We start from the raw sequence: 22,997 nt of genomic DNA, 5'->3' as shown, positions 1-22,997 counted from the left end.
GTGCCTGGGAATGCAGTGGATGATGGCCTAAGTGTCTGGGCCTTTGTCACCCACCTAGGAGACCTGAATGGAGTTCCTGGCTTCTCTTTGGCCTGGTCATTGTGGTCATTTGGGAAGTAAACCAATGAAAGATGTCTGTCTCTTTTTCATACTGTCATTCTGCCTTTCAAATAAATAAATAAATCTTAAAAAAAGAAAATAGGTGAACAAATTAAATCCAAAGTAGGCAGAAGATAAAAATAAAAATTACAGTCCCCTCATGGGAACTTCTGCCCTTACCAGAAGACAGGCAACAGACTCCACCCCAAGATGGCAGCCTCCATAGCTTGCTACATGCCTGATTAATAGAGTAACTATTTATTATTATTTTTTAATTATAGGTTATTATTTTGGACTTTGTGCTGGTCTTTATAGTTTTAGCTTATGCTGGTGGCAGCTTCCATGCTGGTCTTTCTTTTGGCTTACACTGACAGCTTTAATGCTTGTCTTTATTATTTTAATTTTTTATTTTAGTTATTTGTTTTGCTTTATGAAGCAGCACCAAAAATGATAAAAAAGAAAAAAATTATTTATTTATTTATTTTCAATTTTTTTTAAAGTTTTTGACAGGCAGAGTGGATAGTGAGAGAGAGAAACAGAGACAGGTCTTCCTTTTCCGTTGGTTCACCCCTCAATGGCCGCTGTGGCTGGTGTGCTGCGCCGGTGCACCGCGCTGATCTGAAGCCAAGAGTCAGGTGCCTCTCCTGGTCTCCCATGCTGGTGCAGGGCCCAAGCACTTGGGCCATCCTCCACTGCACTCCCGGGCCACAGCAGAGAGCTGGCCTGGAAGAAGGGCAACCGGGACAGAATCTGGCGCCCCGACCAGGACTAGAACCCGGTGTGCCAGTGCCGCAAGGCGGAGGATTAGCCTAGTGAGCTGTGGCGCCGGCCTATGGAAGGAAAAATTTTTTAGAACCCCTCACCAGGCTTGGTAAAATAATGGAACCTATTTGGTACACATACAGATACACTAAGGTGTCAGAATTGTAACTAATACAATGCATCCAACTTACATGCTTAAGGAATTATAAATAATGCAACTATCCATGCCACATGGCTAAGGATAATCAGGCTTGTAAAGAGCTGTGTCTGGTTTTATCTTCTCAGGTCCTACAGAGAAACTATAAAGCCTGTATAGTTCTGCATGCACCCCTATGGATTTAACTTCTAAGGGTACAGTTTAAAAACTTGCCATGGGATCTCAAATCCCCTTGAGCTAGATAGTAAAAGTAACATCTTAAGTGTTAAAGTGATCATATAAATAGGATTAAGTGTCTGGTAACAATAATAAAGAGGACTGAAGAGGAGTAAATGCTCCAACATGGGAAGCAGTCCATACAGCAGACTCAGAATGACAACTGCTGTAAGTAACGCTCAGTGTCCTCAGAATCAACCCTAAAGGCATCTGGTCTGGCGGAAGAGCCTGTGAGAGCACTTCAGGCTTGGAAAGCCAGGGCACTTGTGGGAAAAGTATCCCCACATGGAGGACCTCGCTGGGAGAGGCCCCAGTGGAAAGAAGCGGTCATAAAAGAAGGATGTACTTTTCTCCGAAGGGAGGAAAGAACTTCCACTTTACACATGGCCTTGTCTGAATATTTAGAGTTTGTAAGTATTCAAAAGGCTTCCATAGCCTAGGCTGTTCATATCAAGGGCCTTGAGTGATCATTGATGTCATACGTAAGAGTGTTAATTGTTAAATCAACAAGAGTCACTGTGTACTAACTTCCCATGCAGGACCTCTTTCCTCAAAGAGTTACAGTATGAGAATAAGTGGTAAAACTTGTTTCCAAATATTTACTTTGATCTAGTGTGTTATATCCTCATGTATCATAAGTTTTAGTTATGTCTAAGTGTCCAACTCCATTGCCTGTATTCTTAGATGTTTCTTTTTAAATTTTATTTATTTATTTATTTATTGACAGGCAGAGTTAGTGAGAGAGAGAGAGAGACAGAGAAAGGTCTTCCTTCTGTTCCTTCACCCCCCAAATGGCTGCTACGGCGATCTGAAGCCAGGAGCCAGGTGTCTCCTCCTGGTCTCCCATGCGGGTGCAGGGTCCAAGAACTTGCGCCATCCTCCACTGCCCTCCTGTGCCACAGCAGAGAGCTGGACTGGAAGAGGAGCAACCAGGACAGAATTTGGTGCCCAAAGCGGGGCTAGAACCCGGGGTGCCGGTGCCGCAGGTGGAGGATTAGCCTAGTGAGCTGCGACGCCAGCCAGATGTTTCTTTAAAGTTAACTAAGTGTCTTAGACCTGGACTCCTCTAAGTCTGTGTCTCCCTGTGTTTTAACATAAGGTCAGATACAGAGTACAGAATGGTTAAAGGCCTCAGGGCTACTAATGGGATGGTTGTTTCAACACATTCTATTGTATGGCTTCTCAGTGCTAAAATCAAATGTAATACATTCTATTGTGTGCTAAACCTTTGCCTAAGGGATAATTTTTTCTGCATCCCACTAAACCCAGAATCTGGGAAAGTGAGGACCACAGAATTTCCCAAACAAAAGCTCAGATTTCTAAAACAGAGGCAGGCATTTGGTGCAGTGGTTTAGATGTTGAATGGGGTGCCTGCATCCCACATCAGAGTGCCTAATTAGAGTCCTGACTGTTTTGATCCAGCTTCCTACAATACATTCCTGGGAGTAGGTGACAGCCAAGTACTTGGGTATCTTCCACCCACATTAGGAGACCTGGATTGTTTCCAGACTCCTGGCTTCACCTGGCCCAACGCTGGCTGTATGGGAGATTTAGAGAGGTAACCAGCAGGTAAAAGATCTGTGTATCTCTTTAAAATACTTAAATACATACATACATACATGAACACCTCTGAAAAAGAAATATTTAGGTATAAATCTAACAAAATACATTCAAGACTTATATGAAGAAACATGAAATTCTAATGAAGGAAATCAAAGAACAAAATAAGAGAAAAATATGCATATTTGTGGATAAGAAGACTCAGTATTTTCTTTTTCTTTTTTTATTTGACAGGTAGAGTTATAGACAGTGAGAGAGACAGAGAAAGGTCTTCCATCTGATAGTTCACTCCCCAAATGGCTGCCACGGCTGGCGCTGCGTCAATCCGAAGCCAGGATCCAGGTGCTTCCTCCTGGTCTCCCATGCGGGTGCAGGGGCCCAAGCATTTGGGCCATCCTCCACTGCCCTTCCGGGCCACAGCAGACAGCTGGACTGGAAGAGGAGCAACCGGCTCTAGAACTCAGCGCCCATCTGGGATGCGGGCGCCACAGGCAGAGGATTAACTAAGTGAGCCACGGCACCGGCCCCAAGACACAGTATTTTTTTTTTTTTGACAGGCAGAGTGGATGTGAGAGAGAGACAGAAAGAAAGGTCTTCCTTTGCTGTTGGTTCACCCTCCAATGGCCGCTACGGCTGGCGCACCGCGCTGATCCGAAGCCAGGAGCCAGGTGCTTCTCCTGGTCTCCCATGCGGGTGCAGGGCCCAAGCACTTGGGCCATCCTCCACTGCACTCCCAGGCCACAGCAGAGAGCTGGACTGGAACAGGGGCAACCGGGACAGAATCCGGCGCCCTGACCGGGACTAGAACCTGGTGTGCCGGCGCCATAGGTGGAAGACTAGCCTAGTGAGCTGTGGTGCCGGCAAACAAAGAATTCTTAAAATTCAACTATATGGGACCTGTGGCATGGCAGGTAAAGCTGCCACTGGTGATGTGAGCATCCCTTACGTGCACTGGTTCAAGTCCCAGCTACTCCATGTCGTCGTTGTCTTCTTCTTCTTCTTCCGCTTCTTTTCTTTTTTTCTTTTTAAAGATTATTTATTTATTTACTTGAGAGGTAGAGTTACAGACAGTGAGAGGGAGAGACAGAGAGAAAGGTCTTCTGTCCATTGGTTCACTTCCCAATGGCCGCAACACCTGGAGCTGTGCCGATCCAAAGCCAGGAGCCAGGTGTTTCTTCCTGGTCTCCCATGCTGGTGTAGGGGCTCAAGGACCTGGGCAATCTTCTACTGCCTTCCCAGGCCACAGCAGAGAGTTGGATTGGAAGAGGAGCAGCTGGGACTAGAACTGGCACCCAAATGGGATGCTGGCACCGCAGGCAGAGGATTAACCCACTACTCCAGGGCGCTGGCCCCTACTCTACTTCTGATCCAACTCCCTGCTAATGGCCTGTGAAAAGCAGTGGAAGATGGCCCAAGTGTTTGGGCCCCTGCCACCAACATGGGAGACCTGGATAAAGTTCCTGGCTCCTGGCTTTGGCCTGTGCCAGCACTGGCTATTGTGGCATCTGGGGAGTAAACCAGTGGATGGAAGATTGATCTCTTTTTTTCCCTTCTTTCTCTGTAACTCTGACTTTCAAAATAAATAAATAAATCTTTTTTCTTTTTTAAACCCACCCATATGCATAAATAATACAATTAAAAAATGGACCAAAGACCTCAGCAGACACCTTACGAAAGAAGATATATAGGATACAGTCAATAAATCCAACATCTTATGTCATTAGGGAAACTTAAAACAATGAAATACCTCCATATATCTATCAGTATGGCCAAAATTTAGAACATGGACAATACCAAATGCTGATGAGAATGGGAAGCAACATGGACTCTCCTTCACTGCTGGCACAAAATGGCACAGCCACTTTTTTTTTTTTTAAAAAAGATCGATTTTATTTTATTTGAAAGGCAGAGATACAAGAGAGGGAGGAAAATACAGAGAGAAAGAGAGATCTTCTATCTGTTGTTCACTCCCCAAATGGACACAATGGCCAGGGCTGGGCCAAGCCAAAGCCAGGACCCAGGGACCCCAGCTAGGTCTCCCCTGCGGGTGGCAGGGGCCCGGCATTTTTTGTTGCCTTCTCAAACATAATAACAGGGAGTTAGATGGGCAGCGGAGGAGCCACGGCTAGAACTGGCACTCATCTGGGTGCCAGCACGGCAGGTGGTGCCTTAACCTGAGGCACTACAATGAATTTTATAGCAGATTTATTCAAATTGGCAAAACACAGAAGCAACTAAGACATCCTTCAGTAAGTGAATGGATAACTGTGGTACATCTAGACAATGCAGTATTATTCAGTGTTAAAAAGAAAGGAAATAATCAAGCCATAGATAGACAAAGAACACATTTAAATGCCTATTACTAAGTGAAATAAGCCAATTTGAAAAGCTAACATACTGTATGATTCTAACTTTATGACATTCTGGAACAGGTAAAACTACAGAGACAGTAAAAAGATTAGTAGTTTCCATGGTTAAGGGAGAAAAAGGGATGAATAAGAAAAGCACAGAGGATTTTTAGAGCAGTGAAACTATTTTGAATGAAACTATAATGGTAGATACATGTCCTTATACATTTGTCAAATCCCACAGAATGTAAAACATCAGGAGTAACACTATCATGCACTGTGGACTTTGGATTATAATAATGTATCAATGTAAATTCATTCATTGTAACACATAGCACTCAGGTGGCAGATGTCGGTGAATGGGAAGGCTCTGCACAAATAGGGATAGGGAGTATATAGTGCTCTATATCTTCTACTCAGTTTGGTTGTGAACCTAAAACTGCTCTAAAAAAATAAAGTCTATTAAAAAAATTCAGAGAACAAAAAAAGAGCTCTAGATAGCCTATACAAATCTCCAAACATGGGGGAAAAGTATACAAGCATTTCCTAAATGTATGTGAATAGATTTCTAAAATGTATATAAAATCTTTTATGAAGAGCATTTTGCAAAACTAGTGTTTCTACCACATGTGATTTGGGAAATGCCAATGGAATAATATAATTATATTTTAAAAGTAAAATAGCAGGGAGCCAGTGCTGTGGTGTAGCAGGTTAAAGCCCTGGCCTGCAGTGACAGCATCCCATATGGGCACCAGGTAGAGTCCCGGCTGCTCCACTTCCAATCCAGCTCCCTGCTAATGCATCTGGGAAAGCAGTAGAAGATGGCCCAAGTACTTGGGCCCCTGCACCTGCATGGGAGACCCAGAAGTAGCTCCTGGTTCCTAGTTTTGGATTGGCACAGCTAAAGCCATTGTGGCCATTTGGGGAGTGAACCGGTAGATGGAAGACCTCTCTCTCTCTCTCTCTCTCTCTGTATGTGTGTAACTCTGTCTTTAAATAAATAAGTCCTCTTTTTAAAAAAAGTAAAATGGCAGAAATGAAAAACTGTAGTTTGGAAGACATAGTTGAAGAGAGCTTGAAGGACGTTGAAAACACAAAGAGAGGGCAGGCATTTGGTGCAGTGGTTAAGATGCCACTCGGGACACCCACATCCCATTTGGGAATGGCTGGGTTTGAGTCCTGGATCTGTTCCAGTTTTCTGCTGATGTATACCCTTGGAGGCAGCAGGTGGTGGCTCAAGTAGTTGGATCCCTGCCACTCATGTGGGAGATCCAGACTGAGCCCCCGGCTCCTGGCTTTGGCCTGGCTCATCCCCAAATGCTGTTGTGAACATTTGGGGAGGAAATCAGCTGATGGGAGGCCTCTCTGTCTCTCTTTCTATGCCTTTCAAATACAATAAACAAATGAATACAAATTTTTAAAAAGACAGAGACTAGGGATAGGAATAAAGGAGTATATGAAAATTAGAGGACTAGTTCAAAGAGGTTCAATAGCTGAATAACTGCTTTGCTAGAAAGTGTAGAGAAAAGGAAGTGGGAGAAAAACATCAATGAAAAAATTTAAGTGAAAGTTTCTGGTATGGTGGGTAAAAATACATCCAAGGTAAAATTTCAGAATATTGGAGATGAGAAGACTCAACTTCAAAGCAAATAAAACTATGGATGTATAATCTAAGAAAAGATTTACATGAGAAAACAGATGTGGAAAAGAGCAAACTGGGAACCCAATTTAACAGAAGAGAACTTAAGGGAACTCAGAGGGCTCCAGGGTAGGTTTCTTCTAGGTATGACATGGGTATAATATATAATGTGCTCATAAAGAAAAACAAATATATAACAAAGAAAAAAATAAGATTTCCCCTGAAAACAAAACGCCACAAAGAAAAAGTAATGATTGTACACTACATGGCTCAATTGAGAATGACATTTATTTCTTTATTTTTTAAGATTTTAATTTATTTATTTGAAAGTCATTATATAGAGAGAAGGAGATATATTTATATAAAGAAAGAAATTGTCCATCTGCCCCAGATGGTTCAAGGGCCAGCACTGGGCCAGGCTGAAGCCAGGAGCCAGAAGCTTTATCCAATCTCCCATGTGGGTGGCAGGAGCACAGTTGGGCCATCTTTCACAGCTTTCTCCAGGCCATTAGCAGGGTACAGCTGGGACATGAACTTGCACCCATATGGGATGCTGGTGTCACAGGCAGTGGCTATACCTGTTACCTCACAGTGCCACCCCCAAGATGGCATTTAGTTAGCTATAATAGCAAAACACTGGATTTTGAGCTATTCAATATAATATTACATAATTGGGGTAGGGTAGTCTGTGTGTATGTGGGTGAGAGGCAAGGAGATTGAGAAGAGTTGAACTGTCATATTCTAAAGTGGACAGTCAATAAAAAAATGTCTCAAGTTTAAAAAAAGCAATATGAAGAACCTTTAAAAAGTCTATTACATGGAAAAACTATGTGAAGATTTCAGATTTTTTTTTGCATAAAAATACTTATCTTTTAATTCCAGTTCTCCATGAACTTGTCAAAGCATTCTTATATAAATATGCTATTTAGATACATGGAGGTAAAGAAAACAATCAGCTGAATGGAAAGTGATAGCCTCTGGGAAGAGATAATTGACAGGAAATGGGGGGGTCTGTTTTGTTTTTGCAGTAGGTCTTGTATCTCCTTCAGTTTATTTAAACTACAAGCATGTATCACTCTAATAAATATCTAAATAACTTAAAAAATTATTTGATATGCAGAGACAGGCCAGTGGATGGAAGATCTCTTTCTCCTTGTCTCTTCTCCCCTTCTCTATCACTCTGCTTTTCAAATAAATAAGTAAATAAAAACAAAGAAAAACACCAGAGGCATTTCAGTGGTGGCTGCATTACTGGAATGCTGCCAGGGTTCTGGACTGTGGAAGGGGTCACTAAGAAAGGGGCACCCCTAACCACGAAGGATGAATTTTACTCTAACCTGGGTCAGGGAACTCCTGGCGTTGCCCACTCCAACTGCCCAACACTGAGTTCACAGAACACCCAAGTTTCACTGAGAGTTTTGACAGAATGAAAGTGCCTTGGAGACTATTTCCAATGCCAAAGAAAACATTTCTAAAACATTCTATCTAGGTTTAAAAATGGACAAGGGGCTAGTTATTGGGCAAAATAAGAGAAAATGCAGACACTGGGGCAGGGACTTGGTGCAGCTAGGCTCTTCTCTGCTCTTACCTGTGGGGGCCTGCATGGCTGAGCTGGGGATGGTGGCAGCATCTTGGGGTACAGTGCTGGTATCCGGTTCAGGTGTGCTGGTTGTTGGTGAGCTGGGTGGTGGGTTCAGCAAAGTCCGAGGTTTCCTCTGTCAAAACGGATGGGTAAAAGTTTGCTACCCATGATAAGTAACTTGTCTTCTCATTCCTTTATTCCTAGCAATTAATTTACCCATGAAACAAAATTATATTTACCCATGAAACAAAAGTAAAATTGTGCTTTACTTCTGTTTTCCACACAGCATCTGACCCAAAGCTGTATGCATAGTAGATGCCTAGAAACAATTTCTGAATCTATGCACAAAATTTTGGTCTTTTTTGGAGTCAGAGTTAAGTGCACTATCTTTTACACTTGATTCTATATTGTCACATGAAGTTCTATATTGTTTTTAGTTGGCAAAAAAAGTTAAAAGGGGGTAAAATGCCATGGCTTAAGTTTCTTTGACATTACTTTGTTTATTCTCTGCTTTACTTTGTCTCCTAACTTTACAAACTACTTTCCTCGGCCTTCCTCCTCTTGGAGCTTATTACCTGTCATTCTTTCCTTTAAATTTCCTACTCTAGTCATCTTTAACTGAATTACTTCTCTAAAAACCACATTTTTACTAGAAAGATATCACGTATGCCTGAAACACCCCTTCTTCTTTCATTTATCTTAAACATTGTTGTTTGTCTGGGAAGATTTCCTAGTTTTTCTCTAATCACTCTATTTTATGCTTCCTCTTTACTCACTGCACTGGTCAATGTGTCATCATTATATGTTTACATACTGGTGTCTCCTATTAGCCTGGAGGTCCTTGAGGGTCTGATTCCAAGCACCATTCCTAGCAAGCTATTTGGTATATAATGAGTATTAATGAAGTATTAATATAATGAGTATTAATGAAGAGCACAGTACAGATCACCAGTAATGGGGCAAGCAATATAGATCATTTGAAAGAAATCTAAGTATCTTCTCTGTGCTATCCAGGGCAATCACTGGGGGAGAAAGATCTCAGAGGGTTCTTTCCAAGAGATAGTTTTCTAAAAGCCTTTCTGAATGTAAGGAAACTAGAACCATCACTGAGCTCCAGAAATCCCTTTTTACTAAGGTCTCACTGTTGGGAGCTGGATACACCTATCTGCCTTCTGGGAGTATACTATCTAAACAGACTGCACCGAGGACAGGGGCAAACATTAGATGGTCTTGTCTGTGAAAGTAATCACGCAAGCACTCATAAAGCATTAAAAACACACAATGGACATGGATATCTGCTCATACTTTCTGACAGTGCCAAAAATGAAAAATCCAAGTAAGTAGTGAGTCAGGGAAGAAAGGAAATGCCAGTTCAACTTTAATGAGTTGGTGGTAGGAGTTTGTGAGGTTCCCAAGGAACTAAACCTGTGAGTTAGGTGCCAGAACTGTGGAAGAAAGCAGAAAGACAGCAGACACTACTATTTCAAATAGGTACACTGATACGTATAGTCTATTGATTCATATATTATTTCACTTCCATTTTATAGGTGAGAAAAGGAGGACTCAGAGACTCACTCAAAGAAGTGTTCCCAAAGTCACACAGGTGGTGACAAGTGGAGATGAGACCTAAGTGTGTCTGGCTTTAAAGCCTGTGCTCTAGCCACAAAGAGGAACCAAAGGCCTGCGGGTAAACTGGAAGGCCTACGTGTAACTGAAGGAGTAAGAGAAAGAAAAAGCCTGAGACAAATGCTAAGGACATCAAGTACAGGATAGGATGAGAATGACTGCTTTCAAGAAGGTTGGAAAGAGAACTTTGGTGACTATGTTCAAGACCTCCTGAGGAAGCAGAGCAGAGGTAATCATTATATCACAGGTCTTGGGTTTTCTAAGATCTTCAAAGCCATTTAATCCATCCATCCATCCACCCACCCATCCACCCATCCATCCATCCATCCTTCCATCCAACATTTGTACTTCCCTTTCCCTGAAAACATGCCTCCTATAGAGTCATCTAGTCCCTGATAAAGTACCTACCTCTAGTGACAGCCATTACTACTTTCATTCTGGGATAGATTTAACTGTTTCTTTTAGGTTGACAAAAAGCCTATATGCCTGGCCTTTTGCCCATGAGATCTGATTCTGTCTTAGGGGTCTCTCAAGCTAAGTTTTCCCTCTCTTCTGACTATCCTTAAAATGTTTCCACATCATCAAAAGCATGGCTTCTCAGACCTTGGCATCCTTAAGGCCTTCAACATTTCCTTCACAACATGATATTGAGAACAAAGTAAAGGAGACAAAAATGAATCAGGATCTGGGTTAGGAGTTAGTGATCACAGATCTGGAGAAGTATGTGTTACACAGGAAGATTAGGAGGTGATATTGGGAATTCAAAGCCAATAAATGAGATAATTGAGACTGATATCATCACCAAACTTATCCATTCACCCATCTATCATCCCTCCCTCCCATTCATCTTGCATATACTGAACATCTCTCAAGAGACTGAAATACAAGGCAGTGAAGGACAAAAAGAGAAGATACGTTCTTGATATTAAAGAACTTAATATATTCTATTCTATAAGGACTGAAGTCAGTTAGAGCTAATAAGCAAACAAATCAACCAACCAATCAACCCCACGGATATTCCACTTATAAGACTGGAATGGAGTGCCAAGGGAGAACTGGATATCATTTGCACACTGGCACTCAGGTGTTAGAACTCAAGAAGGCGATTTTGGGAGATTCCTTGATGGTTAGAAAGTAACGGAGGAGGTGATACTAATAGGAGTCTGAGGGAAGCTACTGAGAAGCCTTCTTTTCACATCAAAGCTTTCCCTTAGGAAGATACCCATGAAAAACTGGCTGTTACTAAGAGGTAGTACTTTCCACAACAGTACTCAGTGAACCCTCAACAGTCTTTTCCTGAAGATAAGTATTGTGTCCTTCAGGAAACGCAGAGAACGAGTATATGGTAGGACACCAGAGACCTTGGAAAAGAGCATCTGAGGACCACTCACTGCAGCATTTGGCACTTACTAGCTATGTGACCTCAGGGAGATAATTCCATATCTCTAGGTCTCAATCTATTTAACTGTTAAAATAATGTTAGCAGTGCTTATCTCGAGTTTTGTGAAGAACATGTGATATGCATACAATGGTATCTAATGCACAGTCTGACACTTAGTAGGTATTCAATAATTTCTTTTTAAAAAAGAGATAGGAATAGCAGAAGAAATACATTATAGTTAGTTTGCTCTTTCTGTTCATGTGCTGGGCACCTACTCTGAGATGATCAAGAAGGAGCAGGGCCTTCCATCTATGGAAGACATCAGAACAGAATTCTTTTGATGTGGGCAGCTTTCAAAGTTAAAATTTGTTTCCTATTCTCATCATGATAGATCTAACATTACCAACTCCTACGTAAGTAGCTACATACGGATGGTCATCTTTGAGGTTACTGTTAAAAGCATACACAAGGTAGAGAATAGGGCTATACATGCCCCTTTCCAAGATGGATGGATATGGATAAATCACCCACTTCTAATCCCTTATCCCTTCCTGGGAGACCCACATTTTTACCTACCTTACTGCCAGGTTTGGGACCTCTCTTCTTTGGGAATTTCAAAGGTTCAGCTGACTTGGATGGGGTAGAGATGGGATGGGGAATTAGGGTCTTGGGTGTCCGGCCCCGCTTCTTTCCTGGTTTACGCCCCCTCTGCCCTGGTTGATGGTCCAAGACAGTTTTGGTGCTGCTGTGGATGCTGGACTTCTCAGTGTTCACATCAGACGCAGGGTAGGGATTCTTTGGAATCACAACTGAAAGAAAAAGACTCATTCTATCACCCCTACTTCCCCCTGAATTCGCAGCCCTGTCAGAGGTTAAAAAAAAAAAAAAAAAAAAAAAGACTTGCTACTCTGCTCAGGTAGTTTTGTCCCAAGAAGCTAGTTTCCTGGCATTTGACCTAAGTGTTCAGAAAATTTCAGATGAAAAGTCAATTTACATCGGCTAGAATCAGACATTTAAAATTATTTCTGTAAGATGCAAACAAAATGCTAAATTTTTTTCCCTAAGGTATCTTAGAGAAGTCCTGAGACCTGAAAGTTGAAGCATGCAACATAACCATAGGTTCAGAGTTGGAATGGCTCCTAGGAGCCTACAAATCCTCTCCTGCTAAGAATGATGTCTGAGGCTCAGGAAAGGATATGATACCTTCTCTGGGTTAAATAGTGAGTTGGAATAGGACTTCTATTTTGAAACAGGTCCCTGACAACCAAGCCAGGGATTTTCTACATCAATCTACTTAAAGTTTTAGCATGAGGGGCAGTGAAACACACACAAATACAAGTACTTCTCCTTACCTTAAAAAACTTTTGTTCCCTGTTACCTTTAAGGTAAAGAATAAATTCTTTATTCTGATAGCCAAGGACTTTGTGATCCTGCCCCTGCCTTGCTTTCCAGTTGTTTCTGTGTTATTTCCTACCACCTAACCTCACATTATAGCGACCAAATGTTGAGCTCTCTATTATTCTTGGCCAGACATATATCAAAACTCAATTTTGAACACTCAATCTGGGGCCACCTCCACTTAATGATGGCTTCTCTGACCATGCCCAGACTAATCTAATGCCTTCCCCTCACCTCAAAAGCATTCTGTAGATATCTATGTTAGATCTCTATGTCAGAGTACTTCTCAATTTTCTTCTAATAATTTATCTTCTCCTTAAATTTAGAATTTTTTAAGGTAAGAGACATTCAATTCACTCTATAAGTAGTTCTTGAGCATTTACTACACGTGTTGCACTATTGTAAATTCTGGGGATAGAACAGTGAACAAAACAGACATGATTTATAGTCTAATGGAACTTACCTCCTAGTGGGAGTGGCAGAAAATAAACACATACACAATATAATGTTAGGTGATGTAAGCTACTCTGATCAAAACCAGTGCAGGGTAAGGAGACAGAATTGTAAGAGAAGTCCTCTTTGAAGAGGTGACATTTATACAGAGCTTCCAAATGAAGTAAAGGCAGAAGTCTTAGGAAAATCTAAGGGAAGAGTCTTCCATGCAGAGGTTAAGTAAGTACAGACTCTGAGACAGGAATGTTAGTGTGTTTGAAGAACAGGAAGATCAGTATAGTTGGAACTGAGTAAGCAAAGGGCAGGGAGGAAGACAATTAGGTTAGAGAGGGAGTGGTAATGAGTGTGTTGGACTTTATATATAGGCTGTGAGAATGAATTGAACTTATTCTGAGAATAAAGGAAGTCTCTGGAGGTTTGTGAGAAGGAGAATGACAAGATGTACTCAAAAGGATCCCTCTGAGTGCTCTGTGAGGAAGGCAAGAACAGACCAGTTAATAATTAAGGAGACCAGTTAATAAATGAAGTCAGTGGGCAGGCAGAACATGAAGATTTTTATGCTTCCAGGTAGGATGTTATAGACTGTGGTGGTGCAATGTTGACGATGCAACAACTAGAAAAAGCCAGATAACTTATTTTAAACAACAGTACAGAGCTCTTATAATGACTAGATGTTTTCCTCCCTGAGTGCATTTGCCAATGAACTCAGGAACAGACTTGGCCCATAAAGAGGTGTTCTCCTGGGGAAAGCGACATCAGAGGCTGCTGTGATATACAGGAACCTTGATGAGGGCCATGCCCATAAGGGACATTTGCTGAATTTTGGGCCTGCCCATTAGAGCTACAAGGCTGGGCTTAGAGCTCTAATATGCAGAATAAAATCTCCCACAGTCCGGTGTTTTTTAGGAGACAAGGGCATACTAGGATATGGTTTATCTCAAACACATGATCCTCTCTTCCAGATATATGCCATATTTTGAAACTATAAAGGGTGAGAGGTGAATGAACTAAACCCAAAATCTTTAAAGGGCAGGAAAATTTCCTGCAATGTCTCGGGTGAGGAGACAGAGTTCTGTTATGTTCTCAGTCAAGACCCCAAGAGGGCCCAAGTCTAAGAAACAGGGGTAAACTATGGGAAGAATCCAGACCAGGTCTAGCTCAATCCATGATTAGATGGAGGTGATCAGGCTCTTATCCTATTAGACCACCAGAAAGATAAAAGACATCAGCTAAAGCTTCAACAGCTGCTTTATACAAAATGTTCAGCATACCATATAAAATGAGACAAAACAATGTGATCAGTAATCAAGAGAAAAATACAGGCAATAGTTGGAGACCCATATATTAACCAAATAATGGAATAAACATACAGATTTTAAAATAAATATAATTAATTTGTGAAAGAAAATACAAGAAGTGATCAACAAAATGAAAGAAAATACCATCAGAAAATTCAGATCTATGTAAGAAATTACATGGACATCTAAGAACTAAAAATTACAATATCAGAAATAAGGACCCATTGGATGAGATAAGGGCAGACAAGACCCAGCAGAAGAAATTATTAAGGCACTTGCAAAAAAGTCAATAGAAAACATCCAGTGTGAAGCATAGTAAGAAATTATGGAAAAACAGATTAGATATTAGAGACATGTGGCCATAGTCAATAGATCCAAAATACAATAGCTGCAATCTCAGAGGGAGAAGTCAGAGAAAATGAGGAAAAAGGCATTAATAAAACTCTCTCAAATTTAATAAACATCAACTATATAGTCAAGGAACTCAGCAATCAACAAGCAGTAAAAAATACAAAGAAAATGATACTATGGCATCATTGTCACACTACTGAAAATAAAAAAAAATAGAAAAAATATAAATGAAATGAAAGAGATGAAAGACAAAGCTAATTTTTTAAAAGCAGTCAGAGAAAAAATAGTGCTATCCTTACGTGAGTATCAATAAGACTGATGGTTGACTTCTACATAAAACTATATAAGCCAGAAATAACAGAATAACATCCTAAAAAGCTAAAAGAAAAAAAACTGCCAATTGAGTTCTACGCCAGTGGGAAAAAAAGATCCTTCAGAAATGAAGGTGAAATGACATTTTTAGGCAAATCAAAGCTTGAGAGAATTTGTCACCAGCAGACCTGTTTCCAGCAGGAAATAAAGAGGAAATTCCTCAGTCCAAAGTAAGCAATCCCAGATGGAAGCACGGAACTGCAAGAAGGAAAGAAGAGCACAAGAAAGGATAAATATGTGAGTAGGTACAAAATAACATTGCTTAAAACATTAGTAAAATGTTAAGAACGACTTGCAGGGCCTGCACATCATTAAATATGCAGAGGATGGAAGCAGGGCGTAAGTGGAGCCAAACTTTGGCAAGAATTTGGCATTATTTGGGGAAAAGTTAGAATACTTATTTAAGGTAGGTTTAGGATGTTATTTTCATAGAGCAGTTAATTACCAAATTATATAGGAATGTATTACTAGAAAGCTAAGATGAGAGAACTAGAATGATAACCTATTCATTCTAGTGGGTTAAGTGGCCTACTGGTTAAGACGCCTGCATTTCATGTCAGAATGCCTGGGTTTGGTGCCCAGTTCTGGCTCTGCACTCCAGGTTATACAAATGCAGATCCTGGGAGGCAGCAGTTATGGATGAAGTGGTTAGGTTTCTGAGAGCCATGTGGGAGAACTGGATTGAGCTCCCAGCTCCCAGTGTTAGTTTGGCTCAGTCTCAGTTGTGGCAGGCATTTGAGAAGAGAACCAGCAGATGGCAGCTTGCTCTGCTTTGTCTCTAAAATAAATAAAAAAGTAAAAGCAAATGGAAAGCATATTTGATTAATACAAAAAAAGACAAGAAAAGAGAAAAAAGGAAGAGCTCAAACAGAAAACAAAGCAAAATGCAAAAGAGCAGCCTTAAATCCAAATAATTAATTTTCAAATTTTTGATTTATTTTTTAAAAAATACTTATTTTTTAAAGACTTATTTATTTATTCAAAAGGCAGAATTAGAGAGAGAGAGGGAGAAAAAAGAACTGAGAGTGGGAGAGACATCTTCAGTCTGCTGGTTTACTTCTCAAATGGCCACAACAGCCGAGCTTGGGCCAGGCTGAGGCCAGAAGCCTAGAATTCCAACTGGCTCTCCCACATGGGTGGCAGGGACCCAAGTTTGGGTCATCTTCTGTTGCTTTCCCAGGTGCACTAGCAGGGAGCTGGATCAGAAGTGGAGCAGCTGGGATTTGAACACATCGGATGCTGGCAGTGGCTTAACCTGCTGCACCACAGTGCTGGCTCTGATAATTATATTAAATATGAATAGATTAAACAATTAGTATGAACAAATGAACAAACTATACTAAAAAATTCCAAATCATATTTGTTTAGAAGATATCACCAAAAGGACACTTGAAATAGAGATACAGAAGATAAAAATGAACAGATAGAAAAATAAGCTCTTTAAATAGTAATGAAAAGAAAACTCATGTGGCTATATTAACATCGAAGAAGCCTTTAACGTAGGCAGTATTTACCTAGACTATCCGGGACATTTCATCAGGGTAAAATTAGCAATTCTAAAGGAAGATATAATGAGTTTAAATTTTATGTACTTAATAACACAGAAGTTTGCAAAAGTTTAAAGAAACAAAAGGAGAAACAGACATATCTACCATTATGAGTTGGTAATTTTAACATATGGCTCTCAAGAATTTATGTATCAAGAAGATGAAAACAGTCAAGAGGTATAAGATCTAAATAACACAATTAACAAACTACTAACATAAATAACCAATTAATGACCTAACCTAAAGAACACATAAAGATTATACTCAATAAATGTAAAATACACATTCCTTACAAATGCTTATGTAATATGCTGAGTGAGAAAGCAGTTTTTTTTTATTTGACAGGCAGAGTTATAGATAGTGAGAGAGAGACAGAGAGAAAGGTCTTCCTTCCGTTGGTTCACTCCCCTAATGGCCACTAGGGCCAGCACTGTGCCAATCCAAAGCCAGGAGCAGGGTGCTTCCTCCTGGTCTCCCATGCGGGTGCAGGGACCCAAGCACTTGAGCCATCCTCTGCTGCCCTCCTGGGCCTCAGCAGAGAACTGGACTGGAAGAGGAGCAACCAGGACAGAACCCGGTGCCCGAACGGGGACTAGAACCCCAGGGTACCGGCACCGCAGGCGGAGGATCAGCCTAGTGAGCCACGGCAAAGGCCCGAGAAAGCAGTTTTTTTTTAACTTTTATTTAATGAATATAAATTTCCAAAGTACAGCTTATGGATTATAATGGCTTCCCCCCCCCATAACTTCCCTCCCACCTGCAACCCTCCCCTTTCCCTCTCCCTCCCCCCTTCCATTCACATCAAGATTCATTTTCGATTCTCTTTATATACAGAAGATCAGTTTAGCATATATTAAGTAAAGATTTCAACAGTTTGCACCCACATAGAAACACAAAGTGAAAAATACTGTTTGAGTACTAGTTATAGCATTAAATCACAATGTACAGCACATTAAGGACAGAGATCCTACATGAGGAGTAAGTGCACAGTGACTCCTGTTGTTGACTTAACAAATTGACACTCTTGTTTATGGCATCAGTAATCACCCTAGGCTCTTGTCATGAGTCGCCAAGGCTATGGAAGCCTTTTGAGTTCACCAACTCTGATCATATTTAGACAAGGTCGTAGTCAGAGTGGAAGTTCTCTCCTCCCTTCAGAGAAAGGTACCTCCTTCTTTGATGACCTGTTCTTTCCACTGGGATCTCACTTGAGGAGATCTTTCATTTAGTTGTTTTTTTTTTTTTTTTTTTTGCCAGAGTGTCTTGGCTTTCCATGCCTGAAATACTCTCATGGGCTTTTCAGCCAGATCTGCATGCCTTAAGGGCTGATTCTGAGGCCAGAGTGCTGTTTAGGACATCTGCCATTCTATGGGTCTGCTGTGCATCTCGCTTCCCATGTTGGATCATTCTCTCCCTTTTTTATTCTATCAGTTAATATTTGCAGACACTAGTCTTGTTTATGTGCTCCCTTTGGATCTTAGTCCTATCATTATGATCAATTGTGAACAGAAATTGAGTCTGGAGTTCCATAGAAAAGTTAAAAATACAAGTATAATTTTGGTGGTCATTAGCATACAGACAGTATATAAAGACATAAAATCACTTAGGGAGAGGGAGTATGTATAGAACAGGAGAAGGCACCTAGGACCGTGCCCTGGAGTGCTGCAACAACTAAAGGCTAAGAAGTCAAAAACTCCAGCCAAAAGATGCGGAGAAGGCCTAGTTCCTGACACAGGAATTGAGTAACCGGAGAGCATAATGTGACAGGATCCAAGAGACGGCAGTGTTCAAGAAAGGAGTGATCAATTATGCTGAAAACTGACTGTAAGGTTGAGCAAGATGAGGGCAGAGGGAAGTTAATGTGTTCATGGTAAGAGCAGCTTCATTGGAACAGAGGGGCTGAAGAAAAATTGGAGAAAGATGGAAACAGAAATAGTGACTGCAGGACAATTTCTTTAAAAAAAGAAAAAACAACACAGCAAGCCTTACTATGTGTAGTTGACAGAATGGCTGTCCAAAGACACCTACATCCTAATCTATGGTAGTAAATATATTACTTTAGATGGTAAGAGGGATTTTGTAGATGTAATTATGGTTAAAATTTAAAATAAGGAGATTATCATAGACTGTTTAATTGAGCCCTATCTAACCACATGAATCCTTAGAGATTACTCTAGCTTGAGATCAGAGAAATGAGAGGAAGTGGGGCTTAGAGAGATTTGAAGTGTGAGAAGAACTCAACTCACTGCCTCTGACTTTGAAGATGAAGGGCGATACAAGCCAGGGCATGTGAGTAGCTAAGTGTGAAGCTGAGTATGACTGCTGCTAATAGTCAGAAAGGAAATGGAGACCCTCCCTCCTATAACTGCATGGAACTGAACACTCCCAGCAATCTGAATAAGCCTGAAAGCGTAAATTCCCCAAGAGCCTCCACTTAAGAGGTCAGGCAAGCTGATACTGCCGGCCCAGACTTGAATTTAAACCCCAAATCTACTACATGCTAGTTGTATGACAATGGTCACAAACTCTCTGGGAATTTTTAAAAACTGAGTTTGATTACAATATTATAAGGAATAGAGATAATGTAAAGTACCACTCACAGTACCTATCACTGCTGGTGCTCAGTAAATAGTTAATTACTATAATTATTTTCCTACTCAGCCTCTTTTTTCCTTCATTTTTTTACTATGATAAAATACATATATATAAAATTTATCATCTTGGCTATCTTAAGCATAAAATTTAGTGTTATTAAATATTTATGTCATGTAACCATCACAAATAATTCATCTTCCTTTTTCATCTTGAAAAACTGAAACTACCAATTAAACAATAATTCCCTATTCCGTCCTCCCTTCAGTCCATGGCAAACATCATTATACTTTCTGCCCCCGAGTTTTGGTTACTTTTAAGTACCTCATATATATATAAGTGGAATCATACAGTATTTGTCTTTTGTGAATGTCTTATTTCACATAGCATGATCTCTTCATCCATAGTATAGCATGGTTGAATAATATTCCATTTTGTTTAACCATTTATCTATTGATGGACACTTCAGCTGATTCCTTATTTTAGCTATTGTGAGTAATTTTACTATGAACATAAGTGTACAAATATCTTTTTTTGAGCCTGCGCTGCGGCTCACTAGGCTAATCATCTGCCTCGTGGCACCAGCACACCGGGTTCTAGTCCCGGTCGGGGCGCTGGATTCTGTCCCGGTTGCCACTCTTCCAGGTCAGCTCTCTGCTGTGGCCAGGGAGTGCAGTGGAGGATGGCCCAAGTCGTTGGGCCCTGCACCCCATGGCAGACCAGGATAAGTACCTGGCTCCTGCCATCGGATCAGTGCGGTGCGCCGGCCGCAGTGCACTGGCCGCGGTGGCCATTGGAGGGTGAACCAACGGCAAAGGAAGACCTTTCTCTCTCTCTCTCTCTCTCTCACTGTCCACTCTGCCTGTCAAAAAAAAAAAAAGTAAAAAAAAACCCCAAATATCTTTTTTGATATCCTTCTTCTAATTCTTTCAGGTATATAACAAAAGTGGAATTTCCAAATCAAATGGTAATTCTGTTTTTAATTTTTTGTGAAACTGTTTTGCTATTGTCTATAGGTCAGTTTGTTCTTTTAAATGCTAGCAATACTCTTTGATGGTGCCAAAATCTTAGCAAACAATAAGCTGATTGACAGTTTATTAAAAGATATGCACATGATTCAAGTCAGATGCTGTGAAAAATTTGTGGGCAGGGGGACAGCACTGTGGCATAATGGTTTATACCACTGCCTGTAGCTCCAGTCAGTTGCTTCACTTCCAATTCACCTCCCTACTAATGTGCCTGGGAAAGCAGCAGGTGATGGCCCAAGTTCTTGAGCCCCTTCACCCACATGGGAGATCTGGAGGAAGCTCCTGGTTTCATCCTGGCCCAGCCCTGGCCATGTGGACATTTGAGGAGTGAATCAGTGGATGGAAGATCACTCTCTCTCTCCCTCTGTCTCTCTTTCAAATAAATCAAATGAATCTTTAAAAAAAAGTTTGTGGGCTCTAGAATTAGTAAGATCTGGTTTCCATCATGGGCCTGCAGTCTGCAAGTGGTATATCTTGTGTAACTCACAAGAGTCCTGAGCCTACCGTTTCAGTTTTAAAATGGAGATAATATCATGAATAGTGTCTGAGAAGTTGTAGGTCCTTGACCTTATTGTTTTCTTCTTCTCTCCTAACACTCAAATCAACTGGATAATGGTACAGGTGTTCTCATTGGTTTTCTCTTGAAGTCCTGGACTTGTGAAGAAATAAAGCCTTTTTTTTTTTTGTATTTGTTTGTTTAAATGCCAGTACTCCTAGAAGAAAGTAAATGATAGGATAGAAAATTCAATTGTCTTCATTTCTGGTCAGATACTCTTTCCTCACTATGCTATATTGCTCTGAATTCCTATTAAGCTTCACTTTTTTTTTTTTTATAAAAAAGATTTATTTATTTGTTTTTTTGAAAGAGTTACAGAGAGGCGGAGGAAGAGAGAGACAGACAGAGAAGTCTTCCACCCGCTGGTTAACTCCCCAGTTGACTGCAATGGCTGGAGCTGAGCCAATCCAAAGCCAGGGGCCAGGAGCTTCTTCCAGGTCTCCCACATGAGTGCAGGGGCTCAAGGGGTTGGGCTGCCCTCTACTGCTTTCCCAGGCCACAGCAGAGAGTTGGATCAGAAGTGGAGTAGCTGTGACTCAAACTGGCACCCATATGGCACCCATATGAGATGGCGGCACTGCAGGAGCGGCTTTACCTGCTATGCCACAGCACCGGCCCTTAAGCTTCACTTTCTATCTTTTCCACAATCAAATACAAGTACTTAAGTACATAGATGTGGGCCGGCGCCGCAGCTCACTAGGCTAATCCTCCGCCTAGCGGCGCCGGCACACCGGGTTCTAGTCCCGGTCAGGGCGCCGGATTCTGTCCCGGTTGCCCCTCTTCCAGGCCAGCTCTCTGCTGTGGCCAGGGAGTGCAGTGGAGGATGGCCCAAGTGCTTGGGCCCTGCACCCCATGGGAGACCAGGAAAAGCACCTGGCTCCTGGCTCCTGCCATCGGATCAGCGCGGTGCGCCGGCCGCAGCGCGCCGACCGCGGCGGCCATTGGAGGGTGAACCAACGGCAAAGGAAGACCTTTCTCTCTGTCTCTCTCTCTCACTGTCCACTCTGCCTGTCAAAAAAAAAAAAAAAGTACATAGATGTGAATGTATACAAACACACACACACACAAATTCTCTTCCTTCGTATATTGGATTTAAATCTACACTACCACTTAGATTTTTTTAACCACCCACCCAGTTATGTTTGTTTCTTATCAATCACTTAACTGTTCTAAACTTTAATTTGCATGATGGTCTCATTTCTCCAATAGTATTTAGGCTAAATATTACATGAATATAACTTCTTGTCTTGGGGGAACAGGAAGGGAGACATCCATTCTCTAATTAGTACTTTTTTTTAAAATTTATTTGACAGGTAGAGATATAGATAGTGAGAGAGAGAGAGAGAGACAAAGGTCTTCCTTCCGTTGGTTCACCCCTCAAATGGCTGCTATGGCTGGTGCTGCGCCGATCCGAAGCCAGGAGCCAGGTGCTTCCTCCTGGTCTCCCATGCAGGTGCAGGGGCCCAAACAGGCCACAGCAGAGAGCTGGACTGGAAGAGAAGCAGCTGGGACGAGAACCTGGCGCCCATATGGAATGCCGGCACTGCAGGCAGAGTATTAGCCAAGTGATCCATGGCGCCGGCCCCTCTAATTAGTTCTTTTAGTTTAGAAGTCTTATCTCTGCAACTAGGTATATATTGAACTAGAGCATACTTTATAGTGCTAGAAATACCGCCACCTATTCCAAACCTGTAACTGACAAAGCAGTATCTGGGGAACATCATTTGGGCTTCCTCTCTATACTTCATCTGTTTCCTGAAGTTTGTCATTAGCCCTTGGTAGTCCTCACCTCTGACTGACTTCTTGAGCTTCAGGCCTTTCTGATGCTTGCTTCATGTACCAGGCTTGCTTTCTTTTTTTTTCTTTTTCTCTTTTTTTTTTTTTTTTTTTTGACAGGCAGAGTTAGACAGTGAGAGAGAGAGAGAGAGAAAGAGACAGAGAGAAAAGTCTTCCTTCCATTGGTTCACCCCACAAATGCCCGCTATGGCCGGTGCGCTGCACCGATCCAAAGCCAGGAGCCAGGTGCTTCTCC

General features: G+C 41.4%; 1 protein-coding gene across 41 annotated transcripts in view; it reads right to left on the bottom strand.

Annotated features, from left to right (window-relative positions):
* The window catches only part of SCMH1 (Scm polycomb group protein homolog 1), a 232,624-nt gene that overhangs the window by 25,748 nt on the left and 183,879 nt on the right, over positions 1–22,997 (bottom strand). For 35 of the 41 annotated variants that reach the window (XM_089300878.1, XM_089300882.1, XM_089300871.1 and 32 more), the window contains 2 exons: positions 11,947–12,179; positions 8,370–8,496 (listed from right to left, as the gene is read on the bottom strand). The exons of 2 other annotated variants lie outside the window; for them this stretch is intronic. In XM_089300878.1, the coding sequence (XP_089157004.1) occupies positions 8,370–8,496; positions 11,947–12,179 (360 nt within the window). Of the gene's footprint in view, positions 1–2,190; positions 3,227–8,369; positions 8,497–11,946; positions 12,180–22,997 lie in introns of those variants that run through there. 4 more of the 41 variants (XM_089300885.1, XM_089300887.1, XM_089300886.1 and 1 more) reach the window with 2 other exon arrangements.

Source organism: Oryctolagus cuniculus, chromosome 7, assembly GCF_051225735.1.
Source record: "Oryctolagus cuniculus isolate XC-2025 breed Fujian yellow rabbit chromosome 7, ASM5122573v1, whole genome shotgun sequence".
In the NCBI taxonomy this organism is placed as follows: domain Eukaryota; kingdom Metazoa; phylum Chordata; class Mammalia; order Lagomorpha; family Leporidae; genus Oryctolagus; species Oryctolagus cuniculus.
The sequence above is the reverse complement of the archived record's forward strand: the minus strand, read 5'-3'. Positions and strand labels throughout refer to the sequence as shown.